The following is a 24,945-nucleotide window of genomic DNA, read 5'->3' as shown; positions in this document are numbered from 1 at the left end:
CCGTTATCTAGGCCAAGATTGGATGCATTCTGACGTAATGATTGGACGGGAGTGCGCAGGAACTGGCTGTGGCAGGCACAGTCTCTCTACTCACTCCAATGGCTGCACTTCCACTCGAATCCAAGCCTCGCTCCCGCCCAAGACGCCCAACGCGACAGATACCAGCATTACCACCATCATCTGATGCTGCCCAATCTGAATCAAACAATCCACACACGGACATGCCAGAGCTCAATCGCGGTCCATTAACCCCTTTGCGTGCTCATTACCTCAAGAAATCGCTCATACAGCTTCAGTTCCGCAGAGAACTCAACGACATCACAAATGCACAGTCCGGTAACGTATCCACCCTCTCCTACCTCGGCTCACCCTTCTCGCCACCTCCGAAAGGCTCTCCTATGCTCGATCTGCCCTTCCTGCGCTATTTCTTCCGCAAGTTCATCCTCTCTTTTCCCTTCATGGCCACAGCCCCAAAGGACTTCTACTCAGAGAAATTGCAGCCCTTCGTCGCCTCTGCCTTTGCCAGAAATCTCTCCCCAACCAATCTTCTCGATGATGCCGAGGAAGGCTCAGAACAAGCCCGCCCCAAGATGCTCGAGAAGCTAGAGAAAAATTTGGCTCTGCTCTTGGGCTCAGGGACAAAACTCGTCGAGCAAGAAGAGGTCGTCAGGCTCAAGCAGACTGATCTCGATCGCCTTGAAGATCTCGCAAAGAAACGTCAAGCCCGCAATCTCAAGACAAAAGATGTATTCGAGGTCAATGTTGTCTGTGTGCGAACAGTCACAGACAGAGGTCGAGTACGCAGTAGGGTGCACGAGGTCTGCATTATCTCATCGCTTCCAGTAGACGTGTACCATATCTCAATCCATCTCAATGATATAGGAATTCATCATTCGTACTCGTCTACATTCTCAGCCGGATATGTTTGTGTCCCGTAGATACGGCGATTTCAAAACCCTTGCAGATGAAGTCCGTAAATCTCCGTAGTCCTCGTCAGCCTGTAATTGAATATCTGCTTTTGCTTCTCTAGCTACGCAAGGCTCATCCAGAGGAAGCTATCAAATCCCCACCCGGAAAAGACAAATCAGCGGTCACTGCGCCGCCACAAGGAGCTTATTCCACCATATCGTCGTTCATGAGTAGGGCGCAGTCAGCATCCATGACCGATACACAATCCAACGGAAGCTCAGATTCTCTGCCGTTCTCTCCCTCTCAGCAAGGCTTCCCGTCACGTCTCTCGCGGGAGAAAAATAGGCTTACATTGCGCGCCTACCTGCATTCCTTGATGGCTTCATCTGCGATTGCTTCGTCTCCTGTTCTCCGATCCTTCTTGGTATCGGGACCCACTACATTAAGTCCAGAGGAGTTGGACGATGTGCAGCGCCGCGAAGAAGCAGATATGATGCGAGATGAAGGGCGTAAACGTTTCGCCCGCGAAGTTGCAAGTCGTGTCGATGGACTTCGTGATGCCGTCAAGAATGTTAAAGGGGACATTATGGGTAAAAGTCAGTCATATCAATTCACTCTGTGGTTTAGCCTACTGATCATCGGATCAGATGGCCTTACATATGTATTCGACACAATAAAGGTTACTCCCAATGTCAACGGACTCCCTGCCAATTATAAAGCTGTCATGGAGTGGGCGCGCATATCGTATGTGTTTAGCTCAAGATCGATCAACGGAAACTTTCTGATGATGAATACCACCCAGCTTGGCTTCTACAATCTTTCACCTTTTCATAGCTTCTGATAGTTCCTCTGAAACATTTGCAAGTCTCAAACGAATACACGGTCTGATGCCTTATTTTATGTTAAAGGCTGCTCTCAAAATCAGTAACCCAGTCGGAATGATACGTAGTGAGCAATCCACCTCCTTCCACTCGCATCTAAATTTCTATCATGTCTCAACACAATCTGGGCGGTAGGTGTGCTCGATCTCTTCCTTGCTCAGCCATTTGGAGGGCGGAGTTTACTGCAACGGTACAGATCCGATCAGTCCTCATAGTACATTTACTGATATATCAATTCATTTTCTTTTCTTTCGCAGAATGTTCACGAGTTCCCTAACTGAGGAAGTAAAAAACCTCGAAGAAGATATCGAATCCGTCCAGGGCAAAGTCGATGATCCAGTCATATGTGAGAAGATCCGTCTGTTCGTGTATGCACCGAAAGAAATCCAGGATATGTACAAAAAAGACGCAGGTAAGTGTGTTCTCATAAAACTTTCTTGTAGAGTTATGAATGAAGGCCATCACACCTCATTTATCTCTAGAGGAAGAACGTCTGAGTGTATTAACGACTGTCTTACGCTCTGGTGAGGAGCCTGTCCTCAATCGATCACAAATGCATCGCGTCGTCCGAGCACACCGTGCCCATGTCGTATACATGAAAAACCGCAAAGACCAAGATGATTCGGACGACGACAGCGGACCACAGAATGAGGATGCATGGCTATTCGAAGATTTGAAGGTGCTGACCCGCCTGTATTCCGAGCTCCGTGACAAAGAACAGCTGATTGCACTCATTTTCGAGGTCAGCATTACACTCTATTTGTTGATCCACTTCGAACTGAAAAAATTGTGTTTGCAGGGTGTTACATCCGAACTGCTCAAGGATATTATCACGATTTTCTACGCCCCGCTGGCACAAGTCTATAGAGCAGCCAGTATTGCGGATTCCTTGGGTGATCTTCAGAATTTTGTCAACGATCTTATCAGAACGGTAGAACAAGCGGAAGAACGTGAGTCAATAGCATCACCATTTTATTTCCACTCACAAAATTCACCTCTCGCTGACTCACGTTGTATTGCATACTGTAGTTAGTCAAGAAGATCCACAGCGGACTGTGCAGACATTCATCGATCTGGTCCAGCGGCACGAGCAGGCTTTTTACCATTTCGTCCACAAAGTCCACTCCAACGGAGAGGGCCTCTTCGATAGCCTAATGCGATGGATAGAACTGTTCCTGACTGTTGTCCGAGAAGGACTGGGAGATCCTATTAGCCTGGAATACCTCCTTCCGCACGCAGGACAAGAGCGTGAGAGCATCCTCAACGAGGTGGATGCCGTTGCGTTGTATCACTACAAGATGAAGGTAGCCTATGAGAGCCGGATCCGACGTCGATTCGGTAAAGCACAGGGGCAAAGTGGTGCAGATGCAGAAGATGAGGCTACAACTGCTCTAGTGCATGGCGTGGTAGGAGAGATAAGCCTAGGAGAACTGGTGCAGGGAGATGCTGACGACCTTGCGGCTGAGGAGACGGACGAGGATGAGAGTGAGAGTGAGGGATCGTCGAGTGAATACGAGACTGACAGCGATGGGAGTTATGAAGATGAGTCGAGCGAGGAGAGCGCGGCCGTTGTTCCGGTTGTTCCGGTCTCGACGAAGCCTGTATCGCGGTCTGCCACCGTCACAGTTACTCCTGTACACATACAGTCAGCATCACGGCAGTCATACGACGTGCCTCCAGCCCGCCAACGCTCGTTGTCTCTTCGAAGTTCCAAATCACTAAATCTCTCCCGATCCTCACTTAGCCAGCGCGATGCGACCCCTCTCCCTCTTTCATCTGTAATACACAAACCATTACCCCCTCCTCCTCCGGGCGATAGTGTTCCTGTTCAACGTCGTCAATCGCAAGAATCTCCATCCAATCATCGACCAGATCTCCCTTCTCCGCGGAAGAGTAAAGCGAAGAAGGCTACGGATGTACTCAAACCTCCTGACCTTCACCACATCCCTCAACTACTACCACTCTTCGTTGAGATGGTGAGTTCACATTAGTAATTTAGCTGAAATAATTAATACTGACTCTGTTTCGTAGCTGCGGCCCCTTCTCCGTTTCCAGAACTGAACCACATACGATAAGACGCCTTGACGACTAATCACGATTCATGTAACTCCAACTATTGCAGGTCATTTGTTTGTGTGCATCCGTACCAGGACCTTCGAATCAATTATGTATCATAATTCCATTTAAAACATGTAGAACTTGGAAACCCTTTTAAAGATCCGCAAACTCCATGTCGAATTCTGCTTGGCTTGAAACGCCTTTTCGCACTTTTTTAGCAAGTCTCTCTTCCTTTGCTAGTTCATCCCAGTCATCGCCATCATCGCCACTTTCACTTGATTGTTCTCTCTCTCGTTTCTCGCCAGTGCCGACCGTCTCATCGCCTTGTTGAGCTCGTAGCCACCGTTTTTTCTTGATTCTTTTGTCCTTTCTTTTGTCCTTCTCCTCTCTCTTGGCAGTTTTCTGACTCCAAGCGGCATTCTCCTTCTTTTTTTCTCGAACAGCCGCTTCGCGCGAACGTGATTCTCGTTCTCGATTCTTGGTCTCAGCCTCGGCTAGGCGCTTCGCTTCTTGTGCCTTGTCTGCGTAAGCATACGTATCCCACTATACAGAACAATAAAATGTTATAGGCATAGCTAAAGATGTGCTGGTAGACACCACTTACATCTATTTGAGCGTCCTGCCATGTCTCCCTATTTGCACCCTTCAACTCGGGCATTCGGGGAAGTCGCAGGAGCCCGAAGCTCTTGGCGATGCCAACTAGGTCAAGATCTTTGACTCGAAATATGTAGGATGCTTCGTGTTTCGAATAAGCCCGAACGAAAGAGACAAATGCTTTAACAGCCTAAGAGTGTACGGTAAGACCTATTGTATAGCTTGGCATATGCTGCGTAAGAAAGAGGCTAACCTTGTCATTTAATGCACGATCCGTAGCTAATTGCTGTCTGGTTCGTTGCAGATTTTGATTGACAGATGGATCTTCTTCATGCTCGCTACTAGCTGTCTCTGTGACGGACTCATCCGCGTGGATATATGCGTGTAAGCGAAGAGGAATTTTGCGAACTGCCATGAAATCTAGGCGGTGGAGAATTATAAAGGCTGGCTCATATTGAAAAAATTCCCTGTAACTCACCAACATAGTCCGTTTCTACATCTACTAACAGCGTATACGCCTTCCCACTTCGTCCAGCCCTAGCTGTCCGTCCACATCTATGGGAGAACGCTTTGGGATCTGAAGGTGGATCGAATTGGACGACGACATCGACATGTGGAAGATCGAGGCCTCGCGCAGCAACATCCGTTGCGAGCAGTATCGAGGGAGACGAGGGTAATGACAAAGAAGAAGAGAATGTAGCTAGTGTGCGAGTCCGGGCAGACGGGGGAAGGTGGCCGTGAAGCGAATGTAGTTTGGTGGAAGGCGGGAGAATGTGAGGGAGAATCTGGTGACGCAAGTTGTCAAAATATTATCCAAAACAGACGCAGGCATTTGAACTCACTGCATAGAAATAGTCCACGCATGCACAAGTCGCGAAGTAGACGATAAAATGCGAAGCATTGTGAATGGTGGTCTCTTGTTGGATAATCCGCCCAAGTTGCACTAGCTTTTCCGATGCTAAACAGTTAATGTAGAAATTTTTGAGGCTATCGTTGACAATATTAGCCTAGAAGCGCGGTTTACTTAAATACCAAACTCACTTGGCAGGGATCCGCCTTTCCTCTAAGAGATCACCTCGTTCAAAGTTTTTTCCTGAAGCTTTCGACTTCTTTGTCTGAACCTTTACGACCACACGTGCGGGATTTCGCAAACCCACACGAACTAGTTCTGACAGAGCGTCCGCGTCCGTCATCGTGGCGCTAAACAGACCAGTTCTACGTTGCTTTGGTAAATGGGTAATGATGCGAGTCAAGGCATTTTGAAACCCTAGATCAAGTAATCTGTTTTGACATCGTAAATTGAGTATTTGTGTTCGAGATTGCGAACTAACCGATCTGCCTCGTCTAAAACCAAGACCTCCAGTTCCTTTGAGCTGACCACAGTCTTCCCCCTACCAAGTAAGAATTCTTCAACCCGGCCTGGTGTTCCTATAATGATATCTGCCCCTGATGATAGGAAACGCTTGATGTCTTGGATCGGTGAAGACTGATCAGAGGATATAAGCAGCAGAGCTTCTAAAGGTTTCGGTGCTTCTGGATCCAACTGCATTTTATCCCCTACAGGATCCATGGGTGCGTCATCATCACTGTCAGAACTAGAGGTTATGGGATTTGGCTGAGCGGAGAGGAAGAGAGAAATTATAGAGTGTATCTGTGTTGCCAGTTCTCTGCAACGATGGCATTAAGACGAATTCATTGAGCTTACTCAAAACATACCTTGTAGGGGTGACAATTAGCGCACCTATCTCATTCTTTTTTAATTTGCTTTCTCTCCTGATCAGCCTTTCCAGTATTGGTATCACGAATGCGAGAGTTTTCCCAGAACCTGTGACTGCTTCTACCACAACGTCCTTATTTTGCATGAAAAGAGGTATAGTAGAGGCTTGTACAGGAGTCATCTGGGTGTGTCCCATGGATTGAATTACCTCCAAACTTCAAGTTAATGTTGATGAGCATTGTCATCGTGAACGATAATTGGTATGTCGAAACTCACATCCAGGACGTGAGTGGAACTGGGAGAGATGTCCAAAGACCTGCGAAAGCTGCAGGATTCGACATCGTAAATGTTTGACTCTTCACGCAAACTCCACAGAAGATAACAAGAGTGATATAGTCGAGTCTTAGTTTTGCTTCACGGTAGAAAATGTCCGCAAGCCTTACAGTAGTCACGTGACCATGACCTTCTGCCTGCACACTGAATAGTAAACCAAATGCATTGCGACAACAAAGTCCTCCTATATATGTGTATATATGTGCAAGATAAGTACATAGTCTTGACATTCTTCCCCAACAGCTCTCAGAACGCATGGGAAGAGATTGTGAACCGTTTGAAAGTGTATCTGTGCATTCAATTAGCCGTCAACAAATATACATCTGATATGACATCCACTACTAACCCTAAGAAAGCAAGATCTTTCTGAGCATCCCCAGCTTCGGACGCGGATGCTTCTTCTGGTACTTGTTCCAGTTCGTCGGTAGGGAAGTATGAAGTATCGGTTATAGACCGAAGATGTGGAACAAACGGTGCGTCGATTCGGCGTATGATGTCCCAGTCTACGCCGTAAAAGAAGGGATGAACTTTGATCTGATCAATACCCAATCGTTTATCTTGGGATGTAATCAAACTAAATGGTATGAATAGGTATGTCAGCGTTCAGTTTGGCACATAACTAGTTTACTGACCGTCGAATGAGATCTTCTGCTTCACGACTCAAGTGAACGTCGTCGGGGAACGCCAGGTGGTTTTGCCATTGTACAATTTTCTGGTACGTCTCATGGGTAGACTCGGAGCAAAAGGGTGGATAACCAACTAAACATTCGAACATAATTGCACCCAACGACCACCAATCACATTCGTTGCCGTATCCTTTCTGAATAAAGATTTCTGGTGCGATGTAGTCTGGTGTTCCTACTGTCGAGTAGGCCTGGCATGACGATAAGCATTCGTCGAGATGCAATAAGCGAATTGAACGTACCAGTTTCCGCCGGTTGGCTTTCCACGTAGCAATTTGGTCCTTGCTGGTCATTGTTAGATGAATAGCGTTGACCATCACGCTATTTCGAGCAGCAGCAGTAGGTGATTGAACTCCATTTGCCGAATCTAGCAGTCGCTGATAGTAGCTAGAGTCATGTTGTTTATGAAACCCGGTGGAAAGACCAAAATCAGACAGTTTGATATGCCCATCTTTGTCAATCAAGATGTTGTCTGGCTTTATGTCTCTGAAGACCACATCGATCAGCTCCATTGGCAGATGGTCCTTGATTGAAGGAATAAGAAATCACCGATGAATAAAACCCATCGCGTGTACAGCTTCGATAGCAAGGACACACTCTGCTATATAAAATCGAGTAACGTCCTCCGAGAAGGTATCATATTTGATCAGCATTGTCATCAGGTCACCTCCAGGAAGGAACTCCATAATAAGGTAGAGAAATTGCGGATCCTGGAAAGAATAAAACAACTGCACCACCCAAGCAGAGTTTGATTCCGCCAACACATCGCGTTCAGCACGGACATGCGCCAGCTACATCGTGTACATCAGAACGGGGCACCAATATTGAAAAAAGCGGGCTCTGCGCACCTGATCCTTCTTCAACATCTCCTCCTTCTTTAGAGTTTTCATAGCATATATTTTTCCAGTATCGGTTTTTTGAACGAGGCGAACCTACCATCAAAGCAGGGTTACGATGAAAGAAGCATGTTATCAAGCGAAGACTCACCTCCCCAAATGCACCTTTTCCTATTACTTTAACCGTCCTAAAATCATCCAGCCCCAGTTTTGTCCGTCGTAATCGAAGGAAAGTGGATTCTTTCTTGCCTAGCTGATTCAGCTGGCGTTGTTTACGTTCTTCAGACATGAGCACGTCGCCCTGCAGCCTCCTTTCAAGCTCTACGCGTCTAATGAAAATTCAGCCCACCATTTCAGTCTTCCATGTAGCACGATAGAATATGACCTTGTATTGCGTTCAATTGCAGCATCGACAGCCACCTTGTAATAGTGTTCCAGTTTTAATTGTGCAGTTTTAGCCCGAGGAACGGCATCGTCTGAAAAGCCAGCAGACGTTCGTTCAAAATACACATAATCAGCGGGCTTATTGGAGCTGGACCCTGTCTGACTCGCTGAGGGCTGCATGGTGGTGGTATATAGAGCTGGATGAGAACCAGCAATCCAGACTGCTGGTGGAACTCAAAAGAGGTGCTTACGGCAATGTAACGAGATACCGTTTTTATCCATTGCAGGCTTGATGGGAACCATCACAACAGGTAGGCTCGGACGTTGTACAAAGTAAAATGTGTATACAAGTACGATAACTGGGTACTGAATTATGATAAGTAGAAATGGAACGTTACAGTGTATATTAAACTACGTAGGCTACATGCGGGACCATGGCGTACCAGTAACGATAACCCAAGAAAAACATAGATGGTCATGTTAGAACTCTTACAGCACTTGTGATAGTATTGAAACAAATGGAAGGCTTCTCGTAAATTGGCATTCTTTTCATTTTAGAATTAAGCCCGTCTCATTTGAGGATATCCAGTTCTTGGACTGGGCGATCTCGTTATATGAGATTCATAGGAATGAGAAGGCATAAGAGGGGGTGCATAAGAGGGATATGCCTGAGAGTAGGATGTGGAGTGTGATAGAGGAGTAGCCGTGCCCTGATGCATCAAATTTTCGGGTATAGCAGACGCTGAACTTGTATGCATGTGTTGTCGTCTTCTGCACGATATAGATGTTAGCTACGATAACTTGAAGAGAAGGAATACACTGACTGGTAACGATGACCTGCAGGTATTGTAGATGGATGCATATGAGAAGAGATAGCAGAACTGAGGTCACAGTTAAGCGCTGTCGGTGATTAAGATAAGGATGACATACCTGTACAGTGCAGCAGGAGTGATATAGTTTGGCGCTCTGTGATCTTCGACTTCGTTCGGAGAGTTGGAGTATGCAACGTAGGGATCAAATTTGAGGTATGTCTGATCACGTGAATGAGAAGAGTCTGTTTGGGAGTATGGGGCAGTGGGATATGCTGCGGGAGAATAGCCGCCTAGGGATTGTCGATGGCGGTGGCCAGGAGTGGTACTGGAGTGGAATGATGATAAAGGGGAAGGTGGCAAGGAACGATCTGCGAAATGCTGTCCTGCAACTTGTTCATAAGAGTCATATGTATTGGTGGGAGGAAAGGGTGATGGCCCTCGACCATGAGTTGCATGATGCTGCTCGTCATAAGACTGGTGCGTTGACCAGGGACTGCCATTATGGTCGACATCGGCGTGTCGACTGGGAGGTTCAACTTGGATGGCTGGATTGGGAGGAAGTGGTCGAGGAGTGCGACCCCCACGGACTTTCGTTTCTCCCAGCCACGCAGGCTGAGACTTCTTCTGCACTCTCAGAGGTTGCACCGTCGCATCCCACTTCACTGGCAACTGAGATGGGTCCTCGAGTCCGTCTTCACACCCATCCCAATCATGGTCAGTTTTCGTTACAGTGCGAACGGGAGTGCCTGATATGACGAGAGTAGACTGAAATGTGTCAGAAATCTCAGAAACCTTCTTGTCCTGCTGAGAGTGCTCGTATGCTGGTGGTGGTGGTATGTAGTGGTCGGTCATGGTCGATAACGTTCGCTTTCACTGAGTTTGAGGGAAAAGAGCCAAAGACATGTGGGTTCTGATTCCCAGGAGAAAGCAAGGAAGGGACACTAGAAGAAAGGAGCGCCAGAAAAGATACTCAACATGGAACATTTCTACGAAAATTGACATGAGTGTTGACGCTCGGCTGTACTCAAGATTTCGACAGATTCCAAGGCACATGAACCTCGAGCTTACGAAACGGACCGGGAGCGCAGCTATTCGCTACTGTACCGCACAGCTTTGGCTTATGCCTTACTTAGACCACTTTCGCATTCTGGTAGTATAAATGTGATTGCTGCAACTCGGGACCTTGGTGGAAAAAATCCAGTGAATGCGCAAGCTAATACTACTAGAGTGCAAATGAGTAAGCTCGGACCCCACGGTAATTGATTCCAGCAGGTGATGACAACAGCACCAAAGAGCTATGCTCTAAGAGGCGTATGTGGGTCTGGGTGCAGTACAACACGATTTCATGACGATGGCACTGTGGGTCAACGAAAAGTTGGTCACCTGTATAAATCTAAGCATGTGGCTGCCGCGTTGCATTCGATACAACACAACCTAGCATTCATGTTTAGCAGCCCCTGAATACTAGCACTGTTATGATGATGGTATCATATCATGTTTCACCACAGGTCATACAGAAGTAGACGACATTATAGTTCGATACCCTCCAGGTTTGTACCCTAGCGTAAACTATCAGCGGCTATTCAAATATAGTGATGTATCATGCATCCTCACCAGCTTCGGTAAACGAAGGTAAACATCAGTTCCTGTTGTGATCAAATAAGCAAATAGTTCCAATATACCAATAGCTTTGGAAAAACATACCCCACCCATCTAAAGATACGAGTTCTAACGATCCTCCAAAATAACTGTGTAGAGTGCATTTGTGATGGGATAACAAAGGTAAGATAACGCATGCTCACGTCGTAAAGATGTTGCTCATTGGAAGGCCCAATCCAATCCTTGGATGTGGGGCAATACCTGCTTCTCTCTCGGGATCCTTGTCGCTCAGCTGATCTGCGATAAAAGTATCATCTGGCGCTATGTTATGCCAATGTCCAACTTGTTCTGCTACAGTTGCCTTGACACCTCTGGAACTTGCTGACCGAAGAGCCCCAAGCCTAGTGTCGTCCATCCGAGTGGCATTGCGTACATGCGAGAATGAGAACAAGTCAGAAGGCGCAGATATCTGCGTCTTCACCAAACCTCCACCTAGAGGTATAGCTCACGTGAGAATCTCATCGAAATATCAAGATGCAACCAACCTTGGTCTGATATCCGAAGGCCCACATCATTCTCGCCCGCAACAATTGTTGCACGTATTGAAGGAAGGATAGAACTATGCCGATGGTTTAAACAAGTTGCCCGCATTGCCTGAAACGTATAATCTTTATGAGGTCTATTTAACATTAACGTAAACTTACGTTTTTCAAGAGTTCAAAGATTATGTATCTGAAACCACGTTCAGTTTATTTGTTGATTATGCCAGGGACATGAAACATACTCAAGATGTTCGCGGATATACGCGAATTTAGTGTCCACATGACCATCGACTACAACCTCGGGCCAGCCTCTATTCGGAACGTTTTCACCATTGTCATCCTCGATGTCGTACGGCCGCTCTCTCAGCAATTTGGCGCATCTATCGATGCTACGCTTGAGGTTGAGACCAGTATAAATTATGCCTACACGAGGCCCCGCCTGTGAGCCGGTACTGGTGACCTCGAGGGATTTGGACAGAGCGATATGGTGTTCGGCAAGTACCCGCCTTGATATGCGGGAAACTAGCATGCGACTCATGAAGGAATCAAGTGAGTCTGGTGGGAGGTGGGGGGATGAAAGAGAAAGCCCAAGAGATAAACTAGGAATTACAGTAGCACTGGGCATTGGAGGTTAGAATGCTTCTCAACAAAACCCCGAACAATTATTGCTCACTGTTCGCCCAATATGTTACCCAAGAATTGACAGAAAGATTGATTATCAGCCATATTATTGATTGGTGGGTAGCGGCGGAATCTACAATATATTGGTTAAACATTTGGCCGGATAGTAGAAACACGCTGTACTTTTCAAAAGCAGACCAATACAACTGCAAAAATACGCAAACTTTAGCAGGAAAGACGTGTGAATGAGACGTGATCAAACTAGCCTCGTACACCTTTGCAACACCTTCCTGAGTTACAACAACATAAGGCAATGCTTGTAGGTCTCGTATTCTATGTGCAATGCGAACGGGGAGCTCAGTACGAACGTAATTGGCGCTCTAAAATACACCGATGAGACATTTCCGCGGTATCATTCTAGAAATACATGCCTTGAGGAGTCGCTCTTCGTCCATTGAACGACCGAAGAATACCTGGTACTCTATGATCAACATAAGAGAACTGTTTAGCGAACATTACTCACAAGCTGCCTTAAGGTCAACCTTTTAGTTTCCTTGGAAGCATACAATTCCAACTGTCGGTTCTGGTAAAAATGCAGAGCGGTGGATTGGCGGCGGACATGATTTGGTAGTAATTCTGAAATATGGGGCCTCCGGCCAGCGGTATGAAATGGATTCAAGTATCTTGCGCAACCCAACCATAACATTTCTTGCTAGCTCTTGATATCAGCAATGAAGTCCGAAGGTCAGTGTAACATGCGTATAGGAGTTGAGCAAGTCAGGACATCATGCTGGTGAAGAACAAGCGGTGATAAATATGTGCATTGCAGTTTTACTTCACACCCGTGACTCACTCCATCGTGTCGAGTCACGACCCTTGGCTCTCGTCATTTCCTCCGCGTACCACGGCCGAAGTACATTGCACATTTCGGACATGTTAGATGCGACTGCCAAAAACCTTTCTGCCACAACTTACTTCCTGCCTAAAGCAAAAATGGACCAAAAGACTTGCTATCACAATCTTATTGAACCCTTATAATCTTGTAATGCATCCAAAATTATAATATCCCTTCTGATTTTAAAGCACCAATAATCAAGAAAGCCGACCTACGATCCCTATCAACTCCAAGCCAGTCACCTCGTCTCTGTGTAGGTAAATTTTGGTCGCCTGAAACATATATATCATCGGAACTATCTCCGCTTTGCTGTTCCATCTGTTTTTCTTGGTCCTGTCTTTCTTCTTCTTCGCGATCCCATAAAACTTCTTCCCACTGCGAGTCACTAATAGTTACTGCCACTGTTTTGGCATCACGAATATTTGGGAGTACCGATGTTAGAAGATTGGACAGTAACTCAGACGTGCCATCAGCGGTTTGTGAGCGCAAAACAGGGAGGGGGAGGTATTCAGCCTATAAAGTATAGATATGGTTGGTAAACCTATAACATAGATCAACCCAACACTCACCTCAAGTAACATGCCCTTGACTACGCCTCCTGCGAGGATCACGTTCCCCACTCGCACCAACCAGTCAGTACCGATAGAAAACACATATCCGTCTATGACCAGCTGCTGTCCCATCCCCTGATTTCTTTGAGGTGCATTTGATCCACTCTGCCTCACGGAAATCCAACGTGCACGTATTTGTGCAAGCAGTTGCTCTAGGGCCCCAGGCGGTCTGATGGTCAGGAATGTCGTTCGATAATGCGGTGGACCCTGAACAGCAGACGTGCCCTGCCCAGCGCCGCCTCCTTGAGAATCCGCTTGCTGAGCATTGGCAAGCATATCGGCGCGCGTGGGTGCAGAGGGATCCTCGAGAAGAACAAAAACATTTTCATTCATCGTAAGAGCGCACATGGACCGCTCCGAGTGAACTTGAAGACCTGGTATCGAGCCAAGCGTCGACCGATACGACCGCACACTGAGGTTCCATCTTCCTTTGAATTGACCCTGCGTGTCGAAAATCAAAGACGTCTCGAAACTTTGACTTGGACTAGCAGTGTGGATGCCTACGAACGTGGTGATTTCGGATGATATTCTGGTTTATTAGCTCAAGCCCAGTCGTTGGCGCATTGATCCATCGAGCAAGTCTGGAAGAAAGACAGTTAAAAATCCATCGATGGCGTTTTAAGAAAGATAATCCGCATATACCCTGTGAAACCCATACAAGGAGGATGTGGATAAAACGTCCTAAAGACACGAGGGTGGGAACTTGATAAAGTGTGACCTGACGCGTGACGGTCGCGTCTTTTGAGCGCCTATTCGATCTTTCACTTTTAGAGACTGAAATGCCATCGCCTTCAAAACCCAGGAAACGTGCAAATGCGCCTGATACCTCAATTCGCATCCCCACTTCCATACCAGCACATCTATATCCATGCCTGAATGTACAGAAAAGAGCACTATTATCATCTTTGAGGAACTACCATCCTGCTTGTGATCCGCAAGATGATGATGGTCCTGCGACCAACGCGATAGCATACACTCAGCTACAGGACTTACTGACTGGTACAATTACACGGGGTGAAGGTAATAGCTGTCTTCTTCTGGGTCCACGCGGCAGTGGTAAAACATCTGTGAGTTTAGTGTCACGTCCTATGTTAATTCCATTCACGCTCTGCCCCTAGCTTATCGAGAAAGCTGTATCTGCAGCATCACAGGAACCCATTGTCATTCGTCTTTCGGGGTGGGTACAGCATACCGATCGCCTTGCTTTACGCGAAGTTGCTCGACAATTGTCTCTTCAAACCGGAAAATCATTTCTGCAAGATACCGACGCCCAACTCGACAAACAGGACGAGTCGCTTGATGAAAACCCTTTTCTAGATACGACTCCTAGCATATCGCTCCCACCTACATCACATCTCCCTGCACTCATATCCGTGATCCCAACACTGTCTCGCCCTGCCATAATAATTCTCGATGCTTTCGACCTTTTCGCCTTGCATCCCCGGCAATCTCTTTTGTACTGTCTTTTAGACACTGTTCAGAGCTGTCGAGTGGGGCAAGGTAACAATGGTATGCTTGTAGTGGGTGTCACTACTAGAATCGATACCATTAACTTGCTTGAGAAACGGGTCAAGAGTCGATTCTCTGGACGGATGCTACGTACAGCGCCCCCTCAAGGTTTAGAAAACTGGAAGAAAAGTACAAAGGAACTATTTGTATCTCCTGTTGATTGCGACAATCAAGAATGGGCCGCAATTTGGCCTATCGCTATGGACAAATTTCTGGAGGATCGAACGGTGAATGAAATGATTGACGATGCATTTTCTCTTACGAGGGATACAAAAATGCTCAATTACCTACTGGCAAGTATCGTTTGATATCATGCTTGCTTTTTTAATGTTGTTCTAGACAAGAGTGGTGCTCACACTCAAACCACAATCCCCATTTCCTCTGGCATCTCATCTGAAGTATGCCATTATTATGCAGCAGTGTCACGTTCGATTTCCCCAACTTCATGGTAAGCGATTGAGCAAATTCTCCAGAGTACTCTCCTGAAGCTTGTTATCCAGCGCTACCTTACCCTGCGATCTGTCTCCTTATTGCTGCAACACATGTACAGACAGCCGGCCACGATACCTTCAATTTCGAGATGCTCCACGAGTCATTTCAAGACCAAGTACGAGCATCGGCAGCAGCTCCGGTGCAGATCGAAGGTGGTAGCATCGGTATGGTGCGCTGTACACGTCAGGTCCTCAAGAGTGTATGTATTTTTTAAATGCGCCTTTTCCCTTGCATAACGATTGCACTTGCATCAGGGTTTTGAACATCTGTTAGCTATGCGCGTATTTGCAAGCGTTGCCGCACCGTCCGTAACAGTGGCGCAAGAGTTCGTACGATATCGTTGCGTGGCAGACAGGGATGATGTTAAAAAAGCCGTTGAGAAGATGGGCCAAACAAGCCTGAAGAAATGGTTCAGCAGGGCCCAGTAGGGACACGTCTCGGCGTTGGGCGATCTTGTTCCTGCTATCGCGTCGCACGGTACCCTGATCCTGATGGCACTTTTTGGATTTATTTATGGCTAGCCCCCCTTGGGCCCCTGGGAATCTGACTATTCACTACACCATTTCGATTCGAATCAGATTCCCGTTCCTTTACAGATGATACAGAAGGTGGTCAGCCGATTTCTTTCGAGTGTCATGATAGATCCTTCAGGAAAGCGCCGCGAAGGCTCGGATAATCAAATGTCTGCGCAGTTTTACACATTTTCATCCAAGGTTTACTCCTCGTCAATAGCTGAATATCAATATCCTCTTATGTAGTGATTGTTTAGAAGGAAGAGGACCGTATCAGTTACAAACCGCTGGGGCCAACAAGTTAGTTAGTTGCAGTACTAGTTCCACTACGGACGCCGGCAATCATTTTGATTGTGTTATCTAAGATGCTATCGGCGTCATCCAGGCAAATGATGTCGTCCGCGATAGGAAATAGATAATCGCGATCTGGGATAATCTTAGATATGGATGTCTCAGAGCAATCATTCCTGGTGGATGTATGATACAGTAAATTTCTTTCGTCTCTCGAAGTTACAGTATACAGTAAACCATCATCGTACGGTCTGGCTATGGTATAATTTAGTTAGCGTAGTACTGCTCCCTGAATTCGGTAGGTGCGTTCTCGTATGCATGTTCGGCGTGTTTCTTGGCTATGTGATAGATTGACGCGTTAGAACATGTCTGATGGAGTGTAACTTGGTCAGCTCTTACCTTCGCTCTTAGCTTTCTGCTTGTCAATGAAGTCAAGCTAATGCGGGAAACGATATGTAAGTGACGGCGGTTAAATGACATGGGTTACTTGTACTTACTCCCTTGGTCTCAACCATGTGGTCAATGAAGGCGCCACCGAAAGCAGCGCTGCGTAAGAAGACGAGTTAGTGTGAAACCAGTGGAGAAGGATCGAAGCCAACGTACAGCAGCTCCTTGGCTTTCTCGTGAGAAGGGGGCTGACCGTTCTTAGCTACGTGGTTCTGGTAAGCCTTTGCGGCCTTAGATGAGAGGCGATAACAAAATCAGCACTGGCGGTAGACAGAAGCAGAAGGAGGTAGGCGTTACCTCGTACGAAGCAGCAGCGGCGATCAGTTCATGAGAGAGGTGAGACTTGTGGGGGGCGTTGACGACCTGGGAGAAGTCAGACAAGATTAACATCATATCAGACGGTGAATAATGAGAGTAATAACCTGGTCGTGAGCCTGAGCAGCCTCGGAGTTGTGGTGGTGCATGATGATAGTGAAATAAGAATAAAAGAGATGGTGGATGGATGGATGGTATGAAAGCGTGGAATGAATGGGTAGCAGCCATTTTAAGGTAGCTTATATAGGCCCATCCTCGTGAGCGACCAGAACGGGTTATTGCGACGAGAGGCATCGCATTGGGCACTTACTAAGATTGGATTGAACAAGGCTCTACCTACAAGGACAGCTGAACGGGTTTCAAGGCTTTTCGGGCTTACGGGACTACGGGACCCTGAATCAGCTCGCGTACGACTCGCGTACGTTATTCACCTCCGATCGCACTGGCTATCGTGGGAATTTCATTTATTTCAGGTAATACCCCACACAAAACGGCAGTGGCCGTGACTGCACTGCAGAATCCCAGCATAGCCTAAGCCTATGCGCGCTCACCGCTCATCGTTCTCCCATCTTTTAGTTCTTCTTCTCATATATCTTATCTCGTGTCATGTACTGCATTCTATTTAGCGGCGCATTCGAAGTCTGTATTGCTGACGCAAATATTCACATGTTGTTGGATGGCGGTTCAGAAACACACGTTCGTTCCAATTGCAACTTGTCACTGCTATTGCTCACTGTCATCGCTAAAGTAGGGCTGTGGAGCCCCCATAAACTCAACACCCTACACTTGTTAGTCTAGACACCTGACGTTGCATACCTGCATTATCACGAGTTATTGATTGCAACGGGGGTCTGAGAATACTCCTCGTGCCTCATTCGGCATTGCGAAAAATTGTCTACATGTGCAGCCAGTCACAGTAAATACAGTAGTAATCAAGGAACTTCATATCAAGATCAAGGACACCATTCACTCCGAACAGTATAGCCATTAATATTGCTCCAGTTCTAGGTTCACCAGTCCTTCTTACAGAACATCGTAAGAATCTGGGGGTATCTAGGTACAGCTCACCTCAGGATTTATGCTTAGCTGAATCTTTACTGAGTCTTGTAACTCTTGACCCTGTCCTCTTGAAAGAAATCAAAACACACTACTATCTATATGGTTAAGGCTATTTTTAGCAGTGAATACTACTTCCTTCATATGGAATCACGTAAACTCTTCTGGCGGATGTCTTTAGACAAGTCCAATTGTTAAAACCTGGAAATAGTTGCCATGATACCTATACCTCCAATGCAAAATTTAGATAAGATGCGCATATGAACTTGTTGTATCATGGCGACCCTTGTCTATCTGTCGAGATTTTTCCAGGCTGCCACCTGCTTCCGATCCTTTACGATCATGCTCGCTTAATTGAGTTATCGTTTCTCCTCAGTCGAACAAGAACTTGAAAGGTTGCTATATCATTTACAATTCATTTTTCTTCGGTATACAGTACTTCCAAACTTATACATCTAGCCTACAACGTCAAGTAACGCTCAGCGCTCAGTAGGCAAAGTCGGGAGAGTCAGCCAAAGCTTGTTCAGCCTGCTCCTTAGCTGTTGAAAATTTTGTCAAAACCATGATCGTTTTACGATAATATGAATACATACCTTGGTGCTTTGCCCGTTGTTGGTCAACGAAGTCGAGCTATACAAACATCCATGCATTAAGTCAACTAGATTATTGATTATTAGCAGTATCTTCTTACCCCCTTGGTCTCGACCATGCGGTCAACGAAGGCACCAGAGAAGGCAGCACTAGATTGAAAAGCCTGAGATGAGCAAGCACTACAGCAATTTGAAGGAAGCAGCATACAGGAGCTCCTTAGCCTTGGCATGGGAGTCAGGCTGGCCATTTGCGGCGACGTGGTTCTCGTAGGCTTTTGCAGCCTGAAGAAGTGTCTATATTAGCATGTACTCGTATAAAACAACGTACAATGTTCTTACCTCGTAAGATGCAGCAGCAGCAAGGAGCTCGTGAGACAGCTCAGCCTTGTGGGGGGCGTTCACGACCTGACGAGAAAGACATATGTCAGTACTTGGGTGAAGCAGCAACGACGACGATACAAACAGTGTCGTAAGAAGTAGCCTGGTCAGAGTCGTCGCTGAACCAACCCATTGTATGTGATAGATAGAGATAGATAAGTGGTTAGATAAGTAGATGGTGCGGAAAGTAAGGTGAGCTGCGGGGAGGTTTATATACCTTTCCGCCCTGGCTATCCCAAAATAGAAGATGATGGATTTTGCTAAGGTATCACACCTCCAAAAGAGGGTGATCACATGAAAGGGCGAACCGCAAGAATATGATGTCGGACTCAAAGTCTCTGTACCGTGACAGCTACCCGAAGCGTTATCATAGCGCAATCTACGAAGCATTGCTGTAAGGCTATGGGGCGCTGTGGCATGCTATGGCGGAGAGTACCGTCCGGACTTCCCCCTAGCAGATGATGCTGTGTTATTCCACCCGGAAAAGGATCGATACGACCTGATGGAACCGATATACCATACTTGAGTCCAGGTTCTTCAGTCTTCTTTCCATAGATATCTGATGAGACAGTGATGAGACTTACCCGCTTCGTCAGTTCGCAAGATATCGATATATCGCTATGCAGTGACGTATATGACTATATGATTCCGCAGTCGGAGTCCTTTACAACGTACCACAAAGAGTAGTGACTGCGTCTTTTCACAGCATGGAAACTTCTCATGTGGTTGGGAAAACAGGGTTGGGATGGGGAACAACACCTGCGTTTTATTTTGGAGTTGGAGTCAGAGGTAGCAACCACGACGTCAATATTGTCAATAGCAACCCGAACACGGCTGGAGCTTGGACTTAGCTTTGAAATTAGATAGTAGCTTTTCCAGCGCGGTGACAATTGGATCCATGTATGTACACCATTCATCGGCAGATAAGTATATCTCAAAATCTTTGATGGCATGGGAGCAAAGTATATTTACATGTCGTCCGGGCATGGCATCATTGATTGTAAGTTCGCCACCCTGCATACACCGAAGATCGAATTTCGAAGTGAAAGAACGGGTATATCATCCCACCGACGACCGCTCACTGCCAGTGTGCGAATGGATGGTACCTATCTCAGAGATATGGAAAGAGAAGCACGGGGAAATCGGTAGAGATTGGACGTTTCAAGAGTAGTTTGAAATCAAAACTAGATCTGAAGTGGCCGCTGTAGCGAGTGGACCGTGCCTCAAGATGGACAGAGATAGATGTACGACAAGTCTCGACAACAAGCAATGAACGTTTGATAGCGATATCGTGCAGCAGATAGTGAAGAAATTGCAGTAAATGCAGACTCGTCAGTACTGAGTACTGAAAACTAGCAAAGACCCTGATACACGATTGCTAATACGTGTTTCCAAAGAAAGCAAATAGAAACAGAGTTCTAGTAAGCCACCGGCGGTCTTCTCGTTATTCGTAGCAGTTCTGAATATCTATATGTCTAGAGACTAGCGTAGCAGTGATCCTATAGAAAAGAGCATCCTATAAGCCACGAACGTGGTGGTGAAGATGTTAGATGGTGACGGTAGCAGTTCAAGCGTATGTTCAGATGACGGTTGAACGGCAAGTTGCCGATGAGCAGAATTGCCGGCAGTTCCACGTGACCAATACCATCACTTGCACACGTCTTCGGTTCCAAGGTTGGAGTAAATCCTCCATTATATTTTATCTTACAACGGGCAGCCATCATATTCTCTACAGTGTAACATGTCTGGTGCAGGCTCTGGCCATCGCAACCAGGGCGAAAAACGCACTATAGAAGAGTTTGCCACGAATTTTGTTGATGAGTCGTCAGTATCGCCGCTATGTCAGCTGTAGTAGTAGTACCGGCAGACTAACGAGAGCTACGATAGACACATAGAGGCTTTTGCCAGTGCGCTACAGGCGGATGATCTGAGCGGACAAGATCATTTTGGGGCTGCATCGCCCAGCTCGCGAGCAACTTCGCGAGCAAGCACGCCGGTACCTCCGAGTCCTCGAGTGAGGAAGGTGTCCGCATTGTCAGATTTTGCGCCCGTAAACTTGAGAGTTAAGAGGTGTGTAGCAATGCTCGTTGACTTTTTCTATTCGTGTCTATTAATCGACGGATGTGCTTAAGGAGGCGGAAAAAGGATAAACTACACGACCGAAGGCAAGATTGGCTTTTCCTATTGCTTCGCTGGCCCATCCTGGTAAGCGTCCTTTGCTACAAGTTATACCCGTCAGTCTGCTGAAACCCACACGAGTGCTTCATATTTATTATTATCGCTGGTGAATTTGGTTTGTACGTTATGATTCGGCAGATGGTCAATACCAAAGAGTGGCTATCAGCTTGTAAGTAAAGGCCCCTGGGCAATTTTGTGTTGGCTAAAATCCCCCTCCTCCCAATAGGGCGCGGGCGTAAAGGTTTGCTTCGTAAACGATTGAGGGCCGCGCATACATATGAGGTGGGTGATTTCTTGTTCAACAATGTCCTCGCGGAGTGCGTTAGAGTAACTGATCATGTAACAGGAGTGGAAGGAGGCTGCACTTACATTGGATGAATATCTATCTTTTAACGAATGGAAAAATGTAGACGATGACCCATACTACGACTGGAAATTGGTCAGGAAGGTAATAGTGACTTGCCATTTCTTCATTCGCGTTCCTTAATCGGATGACACAGGTCAGCCAATCCCTCAAGATCCTTCGCCAAAAGGACGATGCCCGTGGTGTGCTTGGTGTGCTTGAAACATGTATCCGCACTAATTTCGCCGCAGTCGAATCGTCAAGGTATTGTCATCGCATTTTATACATAGTTTAAATTTCACGTCGAAGCTAAACTTTCCAATTTCGCAGGCTATACAGCGAGGTAAGTTCAGGGAAAGACATTTATCTGCTAGAATGTATCTAAAGCTCTTCTAGACATTCCTAGGAACGAAAGACCTGATTGAGGGTGAGTGTTCCATGGGTCAACTACTATAATCGCCTTAGCTGATTGATATGTCAATAGCTTACTACGATGAACAAGAAAAGGCGTTAGAATACGTTCGGAATTCCCAGGAATTATCCAACGAGGAAAAGAAGCGATTTTTTAAGACTGCAAACACCAATCTTGGAACTACTGCACTTTGCCTTTCTGGTGGTGCCTCCTTTGGTTATTGTGAGGGCTTCTACATATATGTTCTATAATTCCCTGCTGAATACCTGCCAATAGATCATTTTGGCGTCGCAAAAGCCTTCCTCGATGCGAATCTTTTGCCTCGTGTAATCACTGGCACTTCGGCAGGTGGCCTCATCGCGGCTTTAGTATGCACTCGCACAGACCAGGAGTTGAGAACACTGTTGGTCCCTGAACTAGCCAACAAAATAACAGCTTGTGAAGAGCCATTTAGCGTATGGTTCAAACGTTTCTGGACGACAGGGGCCAGGTTTGACAGCATATCATGGGCACGCAAGGTCTGTCGTGTTTGCTGTCAGGTGGCGTTGATGTACCGAATTGACGGAATTACTGTTGTCAATAGTGCACATTTTTTACACGGGGCTCGATGACATTTCGGGAGGCCTACATGAGGACTGGACGCATCCTAAATATCTCCGTTATACCTGCGGACCGGCATTCGTAAGTCTACTTGGATCCGTGACACATTATGGCATATTACACAGCACGCTATGGCTGCCTTCTCGTCATGCTGCTAACATTCTTTCGACAAGACCTTGAAGACTAATTATTATCTAAAACAGCCCGACGAAGCTCCTTAATTATGTGACGGCACCAGATACTATCATCTGGACTGCCTTGCTTGCTTCCGCTGCTGTCCCTGGTATCCTCAATCCAGTGGTACTTATGCAGAAATTGAAAGATGGTCGGATTGTCCCTTGGAATTGGGGTAGCAAATTCAAAGATGGATCGCTTAGGTGATAAATCCCGAAATCAACTTTATGCACATTTACTGAATGCAGTTCGTGAAGGGTTGACATTCCAGTACAGGCTCTGAACCTTTACTTCAATGGTGAGTCTTATTGTCCTTTAGGTTTAGACTCTTTCAGCTGACCGGATCTGAGCAGTAACCCATCCTGTTGTGTCGCAGGTTAACCCACACGTTCATTTATTCTTCTTTGCCCCCCGAGGCTCAGCTGGAAAGCCTGTAGCGCACAGAAAAGGCAAAGGTGGGCGAGTTCCATCAGTCGCGGCCTCACGCTTTTAATTTCCTTCTTATTCTTCTTTTCTTTTCCTGTTAGGTTGGAGAGGAAACTTTTTATTGTCGGCTGCCGAACAGTGGCTGAAACTAGAGTTAACAAAAAACTTTAAGGTGCGACGGATCTCCCCGCGTATACTGGGACAGCTAGATATACTTTGCTTCAAAGGTTATCCGTGACCTAGAGCTTCTTCCACAACTTTTGGGCCAAGATTGGTCTAGTGTATTTTTGCAGCGCTTTGATGGAGCTGTCACGTATGTATCGTACTCGTTCTGTTTTTCATACGACTTACATGCTGGACAACTAGAATATGGCCTCGGACACGAATTCTGGTTTGTACCACTCTGTGTATTGTGTCGAAATGTCGCTCACAACCTTCATTATCATGAATCTCATCTAGGATTGGATCCATATTCTGAGCGATCCTGATCCAACCGAACTCGCTAGGCTAATGCGAGTTGGTCAATTCGTCACATGGCCAAAGGTAAACGACCGACAGACGTCTTTGATATTCATGCTTACACTTCTTGTCAAGCTGCATATGATCGAAAATCGCTATCGAATAGAAAAGCAGATACTGCTAGGCCGTAAAGCGGTCCGCAAGGCAATGCAAACTAAGATTAGACCCACGCCTGTAGACTCTCAGGACCTTAATGTAGCGGACGATATGCCCGAGCCGATAACGGGTACAAGGTTACCCCAGGTTTCGGCCTCAGCTACGATGAATGCTGAGCCTCCTATATCTATGGACACCGATGCAGAGACGGCGTTCACTAGCAGCGGGACGGCCTGGTATTTCAGACGCGGTCGACCTACTGCTATAGCCACTCCAGAGTCTGGAGTGTCTTCGCCTTACGAAAGTGGCTATACTAATGCCACCGACCCTCTTCGATCCCCAATGTTGCGCCGGAAATGGGCATCAGAGCTGCTTGATCAAGAACCGATGAGTGGTGAAAGTTCTTCTTCGAAAACTGCACGACCCGCTACTCCCGATCCGCCGCCACCACAATCGCCGATTACAGTACCAAGAAGATTGCACTTATCATCTCCCTCGAATTTCCTTAGCAACTTGAAGCTTCGCCCTAAATCCTTCCCTACCTTATCTTCAGCATTCTCTACGAGGCACAGAACTGGCAAGGCTCCGGTAAAGGAACCCAGTCTAGACATGGACCCAACTTGGAGCAGTGACACGTCTTCAGAAGAAGACTTATCACTGGACGAGAGAAGGCATTTGCATCATCCATCCACCCTCCAGCTGTCTCCTCGAGCAGATACGGACTCAGATTCTGCGGAAGTTGATATACAGCAAGTGAACAGTATAGATTCGGAGTAATGCCATGATAATAATTTGTAGCTGATCGAGTATCATATTGTATCTCTAGCTTGGGAGGATTGAATATTACCTGAATGTATTACTGTAGTATTAATGTAATGCTGTCCTGTTCATGCGTGGTAACTAGAACGTGACTCGGACTACCGCCGCGTAAATAGGGGTTTCAACTTGAAGTCATCTCACGTTTACTGCTGTCTGCCTCATTCTCAAGCACATACACCATAGAACATCCTGATACCCTGTCTCAGATCAACTGCAAAGCAACCATGTCTGATTCAGACCATATTCTGGATGCAACCCGCCCTCCACTAGACGTGATCGCTGCTGCTGCTGAACGTCGGACTCAGCAAGATAC

At 46.5% G+C, this 24,945-nt stretch overlaps 12 protein-coding genes across 12 annotated transcripts; 4 read left to right on the top strand and 8 right to left on the bottom strand.

The window, feature by feature from the left end:
* Positions 1-221: 221 nt before the first annotated feature.
* Positions 222-4,314, top strand: SERLADRAFT_360246 (uncharacterized protein; the record flags this gene model as incomplete). Its single annotated transcript, XM_007315593.1, has 11 exons — positions 222-818; positions 883-969; positions 1,031-1,480; positions 1,589-1,653; positions 1,712-1,857; positions 1,926-1,980; positions 2,048-2,202; positions 2,273-2,532; positions 2,590-2,740; positions 2,820-3,766; positions 3,822-4,314. The coding sequence occupies 11 exons, from the start codon at positions 222-224 to the stop codon at positions 3,849-3,851; spliced, it is 2,943 nt and encodes a 980-aa protein (XP_007315655.1).
* A 45-nt stretch (positions 4,315-4,359) lies between these two features.
* Positions 4,360-5,817, bottom strand: SERLADRAFT_461250 (uncharacterized protein; the record flags this gene model as incomplete). The annotated part of the gene is made up of 5 exons (XM_007315592.1): positions 4,360-4,391; positions 4,453-4,632; positions 4,696-4,862; positions 4,921-5,429; positions 5,484-5,817. Coding segments are annotated over 3 exons (372 nt in total), but the record flags the coding sequence as incomplete, so codon positions are not given.
* Positions 5,818-6,028: 211 nt separating this feature from the next.
* SERLADRAFT_461249 (uncharacterized protein) lies at positions 6,029-6,557 on the bottom strand (the record flags this gene model as incomplete). The annotated part of the gene is made up of 3 exons (XM_007315591.1): positions 6,029-6,109; positions 6,159-6,374; positions 6,436-6,557. Coding segments are annotated over 3 exons (360 nt in total), but the record flags the coding sequence as incomplete, so codon positions are not given.
* An 82-nt stretch (positions 6,558-6,639) lies between these two features.
* On the bottom strand, positions 6,640-8,642 carry SERLADRAFT_461245 (uncharacterized protein; the record flags this gene model as incomplete). Its single annotated transcript, XM_007315590.1, has 8 exons — positions 6,640-6,781; positions 6,839-7,066; positions 7,125-7,366; positions 7,418-7,661; positions 7,725-7,966; positions 8,024-8,107; positions 8,163-8,340; positions 8,397-8,642. The coding sequence occupies 8 exons, from the start codon at positions 8,573-8,575 to the stop codon at positions 6,739-6,741; spliced, it is 1,440 nt and encodes a 479-aa protein (XP_007315652.1).
* Positions 8,643-8,722: 80 nt separating this feature from the next.
* On the bottom strand, positions 8,723-10,165 carry SERLADRAFT_461242 (uncharacterized protein; the record flags this gene model as incomplete). Its single annotated transcript, XM_007315589.1, has 3 exons — positions 8,723-9,166; positions 9,220-9,276; positions 9,326-10,165. The coding sequence occupies 3 exons, from the start codon at positions 10,057-10,059 to the stop codon at positions 8,956-8,958; spliced, it is 1,002 nt and encodes a 333-aa protein (XP_007315651.1).
* A 317-nt stretch (positions 10,166-10,482) lies between these two features.
* On the top strand, positions 10,483-10,668 carry SERLADRAFT_367120 (uncharacterized protein; the record flags this gene model as incomplete). The annotated part of the gene is made up of 1 exon (XM_007315588.1): positions 10,483-10,668. The coding sequence occupies one exon, from the start codon at positions 10,483-10,485 to the stop codon at positions 10,666-10,668; it is 186 nt and encodes a 61-aa protein (XP_007315650.1).
* A 2-nt stretch (positions 10,669-10,670) lies between these two features.
* SERLADRAFT_382679 (uncharacterized protein) lies at positions 10,671-12,589 on the bottom strand (the record flags this gene model as incomplete). Its single annotated transcript, XM_007315587.1, has 13 exons — positions 10,671-10,766; positions 10,822-10,853; positions 10,912-10,955; positions 11,010-11,298; positions 11,352-11,460; positions 11,511-11,538; positions 11,591-11,965; positions 12,022-12,102; positions 12,153-12,175; positions 12,236-12,349; positions 12,401-12,442; positions 12,493-12,504; positions 12,528-12,589. 11 exons carry the CDS (start codon positions 12,422-12,424, stop codon positions 10,737-10,739), a joined length of 1,149 nt encoding a protein of 382 aa, XP_007315649.1.
* Positions 12,590-13,026: 437 nt separating this feature from the next.
* Positions 13,027-14,131, bottom strand: SERLADRAFT_435336 (uncharacterized protein; the record flags this gene model as incomplete). Its single annotated transcript, XM_007315586.1, has 4 exons — positions 13,027-13,377; positions 13,434-13,916; positions 13,984-14,056; positions 14,118-14,131. 4 exons carry the CDS (start codon positions 14,129-14,131, stop codon positions 13,027-13,029), a joined length of 921 nt encoding a protein of 306 aa, XP_007315648.1.
* A 123-nt stretch (positions 14,132-14,254) lies between these two features.
* SERLADRAFT_367118 (uncharacterized protein) lies at positions 14,255-15,904 on the top strand (the record flags this gene model as incomplete). Its single annotated transcript, XM_007315585.1, has 5 exons — positions 14,255-14,542; positions 14,627-15,277; positions 15,324-15,432; positions 15,485-15,645; positions 15,731-15,904. 5 exons carry the CDS (start codon positions 14,255-14,257, stop codon positions 15,902-15,904), a joined length of 1,383 nt encoding a protein of 460 aa, XP_007315647.1.
* Positions 15,905-16,458: 554 nt separating this feature from the next.
* Positions 16,459-17,252, bottom strand: SERLADRAFT_382674 (uncharacterized protein; the record flags this gene model as incomplete). The annotated part of the gene is made up of 7 exons (XM_007315584.1): positions 16,459-16,617; positions 16,679-16,715; positions 16,777-16,825; positions 16,883-16,956; positions 17,024-17,089; positions 17,149-17,193; positions 17,218-17,252. 6 exons carry the CDS (start codon positions 17,188-17,190, stop codon positions 16,547-16,549), a joined length of 339 nt encoding a protein of 112 aa, XP_007315646.1.
* A 1,233-nt stretch (positions 17,253-18,485) lies between these two features.
* SERLADRAFT_382665 (uncharacterized protein) lies at positions 18,486-19,327 on the bottom strand (the record flags this gene model as incomplete). The annotated part of the gene is made up of 6 exons (XM_007315583.1): positions 18,486-18,636; positions 18,691-18,727; positions 18,789-18,837; positions 18,896-18,969; positions 19,027-19,092; positions 19,151-19,327. The coding sequence occupies 6 exons, from the start codon at positions 19,196-19,198 to the stop codon at positions 18,584-18,586; spliced, it is 327 nt and encodes a 108-aa protein (XP_007315645.1).
* Positions 19,328-21,094: 1,767 nt separating this feature from the next.
* Positions 21,095-24,702, top strand: SERLADRAFT_354816 (uncharacterized protein; the record flags this gene model as incomplete). The annotated part of the gene is made up of 19 exons (XM_007315582.1): positions 21,095-21,135; positions 21,198-21,270; positions 21,325-21,412; positions 21,470-21,525; positions 21,590-21,691; positions 21,744-21,850; positions 21,917-21,929; positions 21,983-22,013; positions 22,071-22,220; positions 22,275-22,516; positions 22,582-22,679; positions 22,802-22,975; positions 23,030-23,070; positions 23,126-23,227; positions 23,300-23,370; positions 23,426-23,511; positions 23,565-23,589; positions 23,658-23,741; positions 23,793-24,702. 17 exons carry the CDS (start codon positions 21,370-21,372, stop codon positions 24,588-24,590), a joined length of 2,223 nt encoding a protein of 740 aa, XP_007315644.1.
* Between the last annotated feature and the right edge of the window lie 243 nt (positions 24,703-24,945).

Source organism: Serpula lacrymans (assembly GCF_000218685.1).
Source record: "Serpula lacrymans var. lacrymans S7.9 unplaced genomic scaffold SERLAscaffold_4, whole genome shotgun sequence".
NCBI lineage: Eukaryota > Fungi > Basidiomycota > Agaricomycetes > Boletales > Serpulaceae > Serpula > Serpula lacrymans.
The sequence above is the reverse complement of the archived record's forward strand: the minus strand, read 5'-3'. Positions and strand labels throughout refer to the sequence as shown.